This window comes from Nannospalax galili, unplaced genomic scaffold (assembly GCF_000622305.1).
Source record: "Nannospalax galili isolate Female #2095 unplaced genomic scaffold, S.galili_v1.0 scaffold546, whole genome shotgun sequence".
Taxonomy (NCBI): domain Eukaryota; kingdom Metazoa; phylum Chordata; class Mammalia; order Rodentia; family Spalacidae; genus Nannospalax; species Nannospalax galili.
The window spans coordinates 478,832-491,988 of record NW_008355158.1 but is presented as its reverse complement, the minus strand read 5'-3'; the positions used below and the strand labels follow the sequence as shown (position 1 = coordinate 491,988).

General features: G+C 42.5%; 1 protein-coding gene across 1 annotated transcript in view; it reads left to right on the top strand.

Moving 5' to 3' along the window:
• The first annotated feature begins 5,063 nt into the window (after positions 1-5,063).
• Rwdd1 (RWD domain containing 1) overlaps positions 5,064-13,157 on the top strand; it is a 23,869-nt gene continuing 15,775 nt past the window's right edge. The window contains exons 1-2 of the mRNA XM_008852187.2: positions 5,064-5,316; positions 12,287-12,352. Coding sequence (XP_008850409.2) covers positions 5,073-5,316; positions 12,287-12,352 — 310 coding nt within the window. The 5' untranslated portion in view covers positions 5,064-5,072. The remainder of the gene's footprint in view (positions 5,317-12,286; positions 12,353-13,157) is intronic.

Genomic DNA, 13,157 nt, shown 5'->3' with positions numbered 1-13,157 from the left:
ATATATATATATATATATATGAAAGTAGAAGGGGGACTAGAGTAGGAGGGGGACAAATGAGAGTAACAGGGTGAATATGATCAAAACCCTTTGTAATAAATGTCATGAAATTCATTCTTTTGTATAATTAACAATATGCTAATGTATTAGTTACTTTTTGTTGCTGTGATAAAACAGCATGACTAAGAGGTCCTTATGCGAGGTCCTGGGTCACCCTTCAGTATGAGAGAGAGAGAGAGAGAGAGAGAGAGAGAGAGAGAGAGAGAGAGAGAGAGAGGGAGAGAATGAATGTCAGGGTGGCATGGCATCATGGCAGGCTTGGTGTCTGGATCAGGAAGCTGAGAGAACACATCTTCAACTACAAATGTAGCAAAAAGTGACCTGGAAGTGGAAGGAGCATACAGTCCTCCAAAGCCAGCCCCAGGTGTGTGGGGATAACTGGATCATGTTATGGGGAATTAGGACTTCTAATGCTCTTCAAGTGCACAATTCTCTTGGCATAAAGACAAAAATGTACCTTAGATGTCTATCTGGTTTTCATGTTCTATTTAAAAAAGATATTTATAAAAGATTTCAAGGGTGCTTAATAGAAATTATGTGGACAGCTGTCACATTTGAAACATCCCCATATACACACACATGCGTGTCTAAATCATGCAAACTGAGTTAATATTGTCTATCAACTTAGGCATATCTACTTGAATAAGATGCTCAGAAAGTCAATATATAATTCATTAACACCTTATAAATCTAGATGTGTATAAATTCTTAGTTTCCAAACCATCTTCTTCATTCTATCTTTTCATCTATAATCTCTTCTAGGTTTGTAATAAAAATCCCAATCTTTATGATCCTTCCAAATGCTGCTATAATTTATTCAGACCTCTTCCTTTTGATAATAAAACTATCTTAGGGATTTTTGTTGGCTGTATCCTTAATGAGCAAATATTTTTAAAAATTATGGCTCTCGGGCTGGAGCGATGGCTCAGCAGTTAAGAACACTGGTTGTTCTTGCAGAAGACCCGGGTTCCAATCCCAGCACCCACATGGCAGCTAACAACTGTCCGTAACGCCAGTCCCAGGAGATCCGACAGTCTCTTCTAACCTCCGCAGGCACTGCACAACATGGGTACACTTACCTACATGCAGGCAATACACATATCCACATAAAATAAAAATAAATGAGAATTTAAAAAATTATGGCTCTCAACTGCTACATTAACCTTAACATAGTTATAATGGCTACTTGCCATCTTTGTTGTCAAGTTCAAATCTATAGGCTAATGTTAACTGGGAAATTAAAATAACTATTGCCAGCAGTATTGTGCTGAGGTCAGTTGATGATAATGATGATGAGGACTGCTCAGGTTGCCCTCTACTTTACTGATGCAGACTCTCTCACTGAACCCAAAGCTTACAGAGTTCAGCTACTTAGCTTGCTCTGGGGATTCTCTACCTCTGTTGGGATTACAGGGAGCTAGCCACCATACCTGCCTGGCTTTTATATGGGTTCTGGGGATTTGAACTCAGGTCTTTACACTTGCTCAGCAAGAGCTTTATCCACTGAGCCATGTCCCCAGCCCACCTCTGAGACTAACAGTCACACACAGTAAACAATCAGATGTCTGCCTGCCTCTTTTTTTTTTTTTTTTTAAATTCCAGATCTTCATCAATGAGTTTACTATATCTTAGATAGGGTTTCTTTTTAAGGTTTTTGTTTGTTTTTTTAAGATTTTGCATTTATGTCTCTCTCCTCTCCCTCTCCCTCCCTCCCCATATTCCATGTGCACGTGGGTGGCAGTAGACACCAGAAAGGGGTGTCAGACCCCTGGTGTTGGAGCTACAGGCCATTGTATGACACCTGATATGGATGCTGGGATCCAAATTCAGGTCCTCTGGAAGAGCAGCAAGTGTTCTTAACTGAGCCATCTCTCCAACCCTAAGGGCCCATGAAGCTTTAAAAATACATTTTAATGAAGTAAACTGTTTAACTAGAGAGGGTGCCCTGTTCTTGAACCATGCTTCTTTTGTGTGCTGCACAGTATGCTAATCAATTGTGCAAAGAAATTTATTGACAAAAGGCCAAGTGTGGAGACTGAAGACCCAAGTTTCAAATCTTTCTCCCCAAGGTCAGATATTAAATATATTTATAAAATAAAGAAGCAGGTATGGGGGAAGGTGATTGGTAGTCTGTAAACACATCATCAACTTCATGTCTCTCCAGAAAATGATAGTGCTAATAAAATTCTATGGTGGCATTTGGGCCTCCTTACATCAAAAAGTCACCAATTTTGGGGCTGGAGAGATGGCTTCGTGGTTAAGAGCAATGGCTGTTCTTGCAGAAGACTTGGGGTTCAAATCCAGCACTCACATGGTGGCTAATAACCACCCTTAACTCCAGTTCCAGGGGATCTGACGCCCTCTTCTGTCCTCCATGGGCACTGCATGACACGGGTATATACACGCAGGCAAAGCACTCATACACATAAAATAATAAATAATATTTAAAAGGTCACCAAATTGACACTTGTTCAGACCCAAGGGACGAGTTAGTGGTCCCAAGTCAATGAAACCTTATCCATATACACTGTTTGAGAATTGTTTTAAAAAGAAAATTCTCACTTCTGCACTTCTAAGTGGTAAGACCGCCTGGGAAACTTTAGGCACAAGAAATTGAAAAGCAACAGCAAAGCCATTTGGAAACACTAATATTAGTGTGGTTTTGTCAACTTTTGTGTTTCCAGAGAGGATTGCCTCAAATGAAGGCAGCACACCCCATGGGCTGGGGTCCCAGACTGAATAAAAAGGAGCAATCCATAAAAGCCCACAGTGGCCCCTGCAGCTCTGTCCTCCTTGCTATGATCAAGCGTATCCCAATGGACTGTGAGCCAAAATAAATTCTTCCTTCCTTAGGTTGTTTGTCAGGTACTCCGCTGCAGCTGTAACAGCAACACAGTAATACTGCTAGCAAACAGCAGTAACTTTGCACTACCCATAGAAACGTACATAAAAATACAAGCAGAAAGAGGAATCTCTTAGTGCATTATTTTCTTTAGCTATAAACAATAGCATAAAGCATGCTGTGTTTAAAAAATACTAACAACATTGGTATTGTATTTTTGCATTTACAGCATGCTTTCATATACATTAATTCACATCCTCTAGGTGATTCTATAAGCTCATAAAGCTTGTAAATGACTAGGTACAGGTTCCTCAATTCTGGCCCCATATTCTCTGATGGCCACTCTCATTACACTATGTGCTGGTCTGAAGAGCCTGAAACTGTCTTGTTCCCTAACACCTTTAATGAAAATTAAAGCTCAAATACTAGGGGGCTGGAGAGATGGCTCAGCGATTAAGAGCACTGGTTACTTTTGCAGAGGACCTGGGTTTGATTCCCAGCACCCACATGGAGGTTAACAACCATCCTTAATTCCAGTTCCAGGGATCTGAGGCCTTCTTCTGACCTCTGCAGGCATTGTATGACACAGGTACATTTACACACATGCAGGCAATACACTCATACACATAATTTAAAAAATTTTAAAAAGCTGAAACATAAAAAGGATAATTTTCCCTTTGAGAATTTCTCACATTTTCAGTTAGGGCCTCTGTAAGTGCCTTTGTTATTGTCAAATGAAATTAAGGTCCACTGAAAATGCTTAATAATCACCACTCATGTATGACAAAGTTAAGATTTGGGGTTATGTTCTCATTATATTGGCTCTGGAACTCTCTTAAACCCCTATCTCCAGTATTAAAAATAATACTTAAGGGCAGGCATAATGGCATATGCCTTTAATCCCAAAACTGCGGAGGCAGAGGCAGGTGGATCTCTGTGAGTTCAAGGCTAGCCTGGTCTATATAGCGAGTTCAAAGACAGCTGGGGCTACAGGGAGACTCTGTCTCAAAAGAGATTTAAAAAGTTGAAAAAAATAAAAAATAAAAAAAAAATACTTAAGGATGGGATATAACTCAGTGGTAGAGTGCTTGTCCAGCATGTGCAAGCCCCTGGGTTTGATCTTCAGCACCACAAAAACAAAACAAAACAACTCAAAACCAAAACGGATCAAAGCAAAACAAACAAAATCACACTCCGGCATTCTAAAATGTGAATTTAGCTTACTCTAATATATAGTAGACTTAAAAAGGATGGTTTACCAAAAGTTCTTTGACGTAGTAAGTCACGTAAAGGGGTACTCCATTTATTAGATGAACACCTGCAAGCTTTTAACATAATTTTGACTTTATGATTTTATATGACTACTTTGACAGACTACTTCCATTATTTTGACTTTTGCTTTGTCCTTTGGGTCATTTAAACATGTACGTCCTAGTTTGCTTCCCGTTGCTGTGATAAAACACTGCTCAAGCAACTTGGGAAGGAAAAGTGTTCATTTCAGACTACTCTTCCAGGAACTCAGGCAGGAACCTGGAGGCCGGAACTGAAGTTTGCTTGTGGTCATCACCTCATCAATTCCCATCACCTCTATCAATTCGCAGAAACACACAACTACTGACACCGTCAGGCCTATGTGCCACCTCGTTTATTTCACAAACTCAAGGTGAGGCCTAAAACCTGTCCTGGAGGTCGTACGCCGGGGGCCTCCCCAGGATCCACAGCTAAATCAGCGTTGGGGCGCCCCGCGCATCACTAGGCCTCCTCTGCTCGGTTCACTTGTACCCCACTCTGGTCTCAACCCCTTACCCAACTCCAACCCGATACCGAAATGCGCAGAGATCACCTGAACCCCCAAAACAACCAACAAGAGCACAGGGATTCCACGGAGGTAGGCAGGGAACTGGAAAGAGCAGAAGCTCGCGAAGATGCCCACGCCCCGCCCTCATCGGTACGACACCACGCCCCACGCTTGACGGAGGCTTTCAGTCCGGACACATCGAGCGTGGAGCGATGATGTCGTGCAGAGGGGCCTCTCGGCACCAGGCACACAAAGCCCAGCAACCGGTCTTAGCTGTCTTTAGCGATTGCCAGACTCGGTGCCACAATTATTCCGTCAATCCCTAGCGCCTGTAGGATAGGCAGCTTATGGGCGGCCCCGTGCCCAGGCCCGATGAGTCGAACGCCGAAGCGGAGACCGGCGAGCGGAGGCTCGGCGCTGTTTCTCAGCAGGCCGGGCCTGGCGTGGGCCCCCAGCCTTCCCACCGGGACTCTGCGCCGCGGTATCCGCTGCAGTGAGCAGCCTGGGTGTCGCGCCGATGCGTGGGCAGCAGCGCGGGACACGATGACAGACTACGGCGAGGAGCAGCGCAACGAGCTGGAGGCTCTGGAGTCCATCTACCCAGACTCCTTCACAGGTGACTGTCAGCCGGGGCTGGGGTGGAGCGGGACCCCAGGCTGAGCGGCCCTCCTCCCCGTACGCTTGTTCCCTTCCCCGCGTGCTCCTGCAGTGGGAGAGGCCGGGGGACCCGGGTACGGGGTCGGCACAGCTGGAATTGGCCCCGAACGCCCAGGTTTCGGTGTCTCCGCAGCCACTAGAGATGCAGTGACGCTCGCGGAAGGAAAGCACACTGTCAGGGAGAGGTGTTTGCCAGAGTCGCGACTGTCAGTTTTTCCTGCTGTTCGTACGCTGCTGGTTGCGGTGCTGAGAGTCTGTCTTTGGAGAGGAGCACGCTCCTTAGAGTTTGTCTTGTTTTCTGGAAGCGCAGGTAGTGTTCTGGGGCCGCCCGCCTGGCACGGAGAGGGCCCGGTTCCTACAGGTTCTTTCACCTTGCAGACGTGGGTTTGGGGGTCTAGCCTCAGCTGAGATGACGGAAGAGCGGAGTGGGGCTAAGGGAACACATTGGGAAGTTCCTTGTGTGCACTGTAAAGGAAGGATTGAGTATGAGGCCATGCTTCAGTGGATTTGAAAAGCGTGACGGGATAACCTGTCTGTGGCTTTTCTCAGATTTGAGAAGCAGGCGAGGTAAAAACAGGTTTGCTTCCACAGCCCTTCCTCGGAGTGGTGTCTTCGCAGGCAGAATGTAGAGACTAGGGGGCTATTACAGTCGCTCCTAAGCTCCAGCCGCTCTTCTTCGCACCGCATAGCTTAGTTTTTCCTTGGCTCCACCTTTTGACCAACCGGTTGTAATGGTAGCAAATTTTGTTCTGTTTTGCCAACAGGCAACTGTAGCTCCAGTCCTGTTCACGTTCTCTCTCACCAAAAGCACAACTGTGCTATGCGGATGTTAAGGGGATGAGTGTAGAGAGGGGTCTGAGAGTGACCTTACCTGGGTGAGTGTGAGTGGAGTCTTCTTCCGTCTCAATCCTCGCTTGTATGTGAGTGCCAAACTAAAACAGAGCACTCGGGTCAGTTATTGGATATATTCTTTTTTGGGTCTTTTGAGACAGGGTCTCCCTGTAGCCCCAACTGGCCTGGAACTCACTATGTAGACCAGGCTGGCCTCAGTCTCACACACTTGCTTCTGCTTCCTCAGTGCTGGGATTAAAGGCGTGGGCCACCAGGACTTTGTTGGATACATTCTTAATCATGTTTGGGCACTTTAAGCACTGTAGAAATGGAACAGGCACGAACACAGGCAGAGGCAGGAAAGCTTTACATGTGCTGTATTCTTAATCCTTCTTTGATGTTAAGGTATCTTTCATTAAATACTATGCGTGTGCACACTTATAAAGGTGGTACATTTTTAGCTTTAAGATAGTCTTGTGTAAATTTTCTTGGGTCCTAATAGCTGTAGCTTATGAAATTTTGTCAGATGCACAAGTGCCTTAGGATTCTGAGCCAGAGTAACAAATGACAATTTACGAATATTTTGTTTCCTTGGAGTTTTCTGCAGTTGTCTTGAGCCTGTCTCTGATTCCTGTCAGCATCTCTACAAGCTTTTCAGTAAGCAAAAGATCTTGATTTGCCTTGTTCTTGATCAGTTTCTTATGAAACCTTTCAGGGAAAAGGTAGGACTTTGAAATAAAATATTTCTGTGTTTGAACTTTGGAATATTTGTGGTTATGAAAGGTTTGCTGTTTTATAGCTTTCTCTTGTGCTTATGATTCCATGCTTTTATGCCAGGTCTAAGAAAAAGAGCTACCTTGTATCGGTTGGCCAGAGAACACTGATTTGCAGTTTTCTAAGTTCATTTCAAATGGCATTTTTTATTGGATTTGTTAAATGTTGGGTGAAGAACATATCTTTAATCCCAGCACTCAGGATGCAGAGACAGGCAGATCTTTCTGAGATTGAGGCCCGCCTGATCTAGGGAGTTCTGGGCCAGCTGGTGCTACAGGGTGACCCTGTCTTTAAAAAAATAAAATAAAATAAAATAAAATAAAAGAAAGAGGGTGGGGGGTTGGAAGAAAGAAAGAAAGAAGAAGCATGCCTGTGAATTTAAGAGAGAAGCATTTGGTAGGTGGGTATCAAAGAGGCACTCTTTTGGGCATAGACCTAGCTGAACCTTAGAGCTAATTGAGTTTCTGTTTGTGATGACCTTTTGGTCCATTGTTGCATTTGCTGTGAAGTATAACAAATCATAATACAGTTTCTTCTTTTTGCCTGCTCTGTAGCTTCATTGCACTTTGATCCACCCTTCTAACAACTAGCCTTCCAAAACATAAGCGGACTCTCCTGACACCACACTGTCCTTCAGTAGTGCCTCACTGCTAAGGTAGCAGAATTTAGTTATTTCCATCTCTGTATCAGAATATCTGCTAGTGGGGAGGTTTTTTTGGAATTAAATGGTTGACCTTTGGTTAACCAAAACCAAGTTCCTTTAATTCTGTTTGCCTTACCAAAGGGGGACATCCTGTATTTCCTTTGTCAGTCCTCTAAATAGCTGTCATTAGCATTCAGCAATTATAGTGGTCTCAGGAGGAAGACTAGAAGTCATGTTGTGAGAGGCTGTTAATAGAGGCTTTCTGGTTCTTTGTGAAATCTTTAGGTCTTCTGGATCCTGCTGGCCTAGCTTTTAGCATCGCCTCCATTATCTGTTTTTGAAAAATTCTCAACTCCTGTCCATTTCATTATCTGCCCCCAGTTGTGTCCACAATGCCCAGGATTCTCCTTTTCTCCTAAGTATTTTGACCCTGGGCTGCAGAGATGGTCAGTGGTTAAGAACACTTGCTGATCTTCCAGAGGACTTAAATTTGGTTTCCACCACCTGAGGGCCACATCAGGAAGCTCACAACTGCTTGTAATTCCAGCCCCAGGGGATCTGACACCATCTTCTAGCCTCTGCAGGCATCTGCACACACAGGAAATACATTCACATAAAATAATTCACATAAATAAATAATAAAGCTTTAAAATATTTTGATCCTTTCACAATGGTCAAGTCTGGCATCTGGGTCTTATCCTAACCCAGAGCAATGTATTAGAATTAGGACTGTCCTTCATCAGAACTCAGGAATGAGCCAGGTCTGGTATATACCTATAATCTGAGCACTGGGAAGGCAGAGTGTTTAATGGGAAATAATGTAAGTGTAATACTTTGTAACTGTTAAACAGACATAAGATACTCTTTACTAGAAATGCATCATCCTTGCTATTGATCCTGATATGGAGCTTCATAATCCCTTGTCTTTATCAGGTAGTAATTTTGATTTTCTGCTCGTGGTCATGGGCATACCTAGGAAATGCCATTGATAAAATTTTGGCCTCGGATTTTTCTCCTGTCTATATAACCTTTACAGTCCTACAGCCTTTTCCTGCTCATGCTTTTGCAGGTTTTTTTCCTCTGTCATTGCTCCCTATTCCATCAGGAAAGATCAGGCAGTGTCCTGTTGTTCTTGCTAACTCTCCATGCCCTTTGGCTTCTTTATTTACCAAATATTAGTTAAATAGATGTTAAAGAATTCAGTCTATTCGGCAAAGAGGCAATTATCCGTTTATGGAAAGGAGACTGCCAGAGTTACCGAAAACTGAGAGGTGATGAATTCAGTGAATGAAACTGGGCCCAGGGTTTTTCATCAGGGACACAGCATGTGTGGAAGCAGGATTCTGGAACGCTGTGTGCTAAGTACAAATGGTTCGGCACTGCTAGAACATAAAGTGAGAAATGGAAATGAGAGCGAGCTGACAAGTAAGCAGGGCCTTGTCAGGAATTGAGAGATCTTATGGGGCATTGGGCCATCACTGCACAACCAGTACAGTGCATGTTAACACTGTGTCAAACCCAGTGTATTCACAAAAACTAGTTTTTTCTAGCGTTTGGCTATATAGCTCAATTGTTTTTATAGGTGATCCTAATTTACTGATGATAGAGAACTGCTTTTATTTTTTCTTGTTTGTGCGTTGGCTTTCATTTGTTTGTTTTCCTGAGACAGTCTCAAAATAGCTCAGATTGCTTCAGCACCCAATGTAGCTGAGGCTGTCTTTGAACTCCTGACAGTGACCTGGGTAGTAGGGGATGTCCTTGAACTAACCCTCCTACCTCCTCCATCACTCAAGTGATGAGATTATTGGCCTGGGCCACCACACCTGATCTGATAACTACTTATAAAAGCCTGCAATGATGAGATGAAATCTCCTTAAGCAGAGGCAGTACACAGGGCAGGGCCAGATAGTGGGAATCACCTTCCATCTAGAAAAGCTCTTCTCTGATTTGTACACTAAGCATTTAGATCGTTATGATCTCTTGTGACTGCTACTTTTAAATCTCAGTTTTTCTTCCTCTTTGTTGTTCAAGTCGAGGACTCCTTTCCAAGCTGGCTGGCATCATCTCTCTATTATCTTTTCTCTCTGATGGCCTCATTAATCTGAAGATCCACATTGCATTAAGGCCTTGTTTTGTTCTGTTTGCCCCTTTCTAATTGCCTGCTCTTCACCTCCAGCTCCTGGTATCTCTGTCTTTGTATGTCATGTCTGAGTTCCCTTCTGCAGTCCTTGTTCAGGGTAGTGGTCCATCTGTAGCCTTCAGCCTCACTGTGTCATTTGTCTTCATTTCCTGAGTTTCCTACCTTTCCTAGGGCTAGCATCTTGCTCCAGAGCCTCACCACTCCACTGATTAATCTTAGTGTTCCAACTGCTGAAACTGCTACTGTCTGAGATAACCTTTGCAATGTGTCCTCACCTAATTCATTCTCATATTATATGTCCACCAAACAGAAAACATAATTATCCCCTACATGTTCCTTCGCCTCCCCACCTGCATTCCTGGCTTGTCGTAGTCTCTACTCCCTAATGTACTATTTGTGACTTTCAGCCTAATTCAAATGACATCCTTAGAATTTATCAGCTGGAAAGAATTTTCTTTTCCTTTTTAAATGAAGCTCTGTATGGTTCGTTCTGTTGTGCTGCTTACTAGCTGCAGAGCTTTGCACAACTCATGTGTCTTACATTTCCTTCTCTATGACTTTGAAGTGATAATGTATTTAATTGTTTCTAAGACATTTTTTACATTTTAATACCACTGAAATAAGAATGTACCAATTACATGGCAGTTTAATTGGCATCTTTTTCTTTTCTAGTGATCTATAAGGTAAATTATTTTGTGTTTAGCATCTTATATTTGGTGAACTATTGTAAGAGTATAAAGCCATGGTTTGGTATTGAAGTGAAAGGATTTTTATAACTACATAGCACACACAGGTACAGAGAGATGCTGGATCCCTGTGGCTGTTCTTAGACTAACTGCCTCCTGGAACCCTTGTTTCAACTTTTTATTTCTGTGGTTGCAGTGTTCACATTTCATGACAAGTAAATGCTAAAATTAGTGATGATAGGAAAAATATATATGAAGTATATCTAATATATTTTAATAAACATTTATTAAAATAAGTAACAAAATGACTGGAGCTTTATTATAAGAAACTTTCAGTTGCTTCTGTCTAGGATTCCACTTTCAGCATGGCTCTCTGAAACCCGAGTATGGGGAGAGTGCTTTGTTATTTAACCCAGACGTTCATCTCTGCTTCAGGTGTTTTAAACTTGAGTTACAGTGAAGATATCTGTCTTTAAAATATTACTGATAATACATGCCTGTGGTGGCTTCATGAAGTTCTTGGGTAATTTAAAGCCAGGTAGTCCCAGTGGTGCCTTCTTGAGTGATATTTGCTCTTTCCTAGTCTGCAAAGCTGCTGCCCCCCTTGAGAGGTGCCAGTGCTTCTTCCTAGCCGGAAGGGAGGCTTAGCTTCACGCTGCCCCTGTAGCTGGAAGCTTCCTGTCCACTTCTCACTTGGTTTTTAGTACAGATTTCTTTGATAATTGCTTTTCCCCTTTCCTGAATTAGTTTAGGCCATTAAGCCAGTATTTATTGACTTTCTAGAACCTTCTGGCCACTGATTTGGAAGTTCTTATATCTTGCAATAGCCTTGTTTGGGAGAAGATGATAAGCTGTAAAGTGATTTATAAAGCTCTTATTTATATAAATGTTGACTTAACAGGTTGTGTTGGATAGCTTTAGTGTCAACTTGACTCACCTGGTTTGAGGGAGCCTCAGTTGGGGAATTGCCTTCATTACACTGGCCTGTGGCCATGTCCATGGGGCATATTCTTGATTGTTGACTGATGTGGGAGGGCCCAGCCCACTGTGGGAGGTCACCCCTGGGAAGGTGGGCCTGTGTTGCATAAGAAAGCAAGGCTGAGCAGGGGCCAGGGGAGCAAGTCAGTAAGCAGATCCTCCCTGGCTTGTGCTCCAGGTAATGCCTCCAGGTTCCTGCCCTGAGTTCCTACCTTGGGCTCCCTGATGAACTATGACCTGGGAGATGTAAACCAAATAAACCCTTTCCTCCCCAAAGTTGGTATTGGTCAGAGTATTTTGTCACAGCAATGAAGAAACAAACCAGATCACAGGACTTGCTTAGTAAGTTATGAGTAATTTGATGTTTAGATTCATAGCCAGTTCCTTTTATAATTGTGTGAGAGATGGTAAAGGCTCAGTATTTTGGAAAGGATTCAGTTTGGCTGTTATTTCTTATGTAACTGAATGAGGTTAGCACTTAAACCTGTAGGAAGTAACAAGAAGATAGTATAAAATCTCATCATGGCATGAATATCAGTAAGTAGTGTCAAACTTTTGTTTACCATTCTATTTAGGATTTTTAAGAATGTAATATTTCATGTACACATAGATTTTGAAAAGAAATATAAACTGCCTAGTATTTTAATTGATTAGGTAAAACATCCAGAGAGTTATACACTAAAGGTTCTTCTTTTCAGATTAAAAACTACTCTTGATTGCCATAATAGGTTTATCATTTCAGTGTTCTGTTAATCTGTATTTGTTGAAATGAAAATAGAGACTGGGAACCAGTTTTCTTTGCTGGACAGTGATGGATTGCTAAATGAAACATCTGCCCTAGGAAATGTCTTAGTAATTTCTCTTTATTTTTTTCCAGTATTATCAGAAAATCCACCCAGCTTCACCATTACTGTGACATCCGAGGCTGGAGAAAATGATGAAAGTAAGTCTCATGAAAATACCTGAGTTTTCTATGCTGTTTAGGAGTTTTGCTCCTTCTGCAGGGCATTGCAGGTGCTGAGGTGCTGTTAATGTTCATCACTTCTGGGTGTTGGTAGCCAGTACTTACTATGTAGGGCAGAGGAGTCAAGGCCATGCATTCTGCCATAGTATGCATGGTGTTTAAAATGAAGGAGATGGGGCTGGGGAGATGTACGAGCACTGGCTGCTCTTGCAGAGGACTGGGTTTGATTCCCAGGACCCACGTGGTGGCTAACAACCCGTCTGCAATCCATTTCCAGGGGATCCAACACCCTTTTCTGACCTCCATGGGCATTACACAACACATGTACACCTATACACATGCAGAAAATAAACTCATACACATAAAATAAAACTAAATAAAATATTAAAATGAAGGAGAAACATTAAAAGTACGGCAGGTGAAGAAAAGATGGAAGGTTTTTGTGCAAAACAAGATGTTGCACACAAACATTTTTTTCTGTGGTTGCATGCTGATGTTCTCTTTGGGGAGGTATGGATTGTTTATTGGACATTCCATCCATGATGTAAACATGCTCAATATATGCATCTATATGTTTATTTCTCCCCCTCTTCCTCAAAAATTTAACTTTAAAATCAGAAATCAGAAATAAGTTAAATTGAATTGTAATATGATGATTATTTCCATATTTGATTTAGATCAGATAATATATTCTTTTTTTTTTTTTTTTTGGTCTTTTTGAAACAGGGTCTCCCTGTAGTCCCAGCTGGTTTTGAACACACAAGAATTTTCCTCTCTCTGCCTT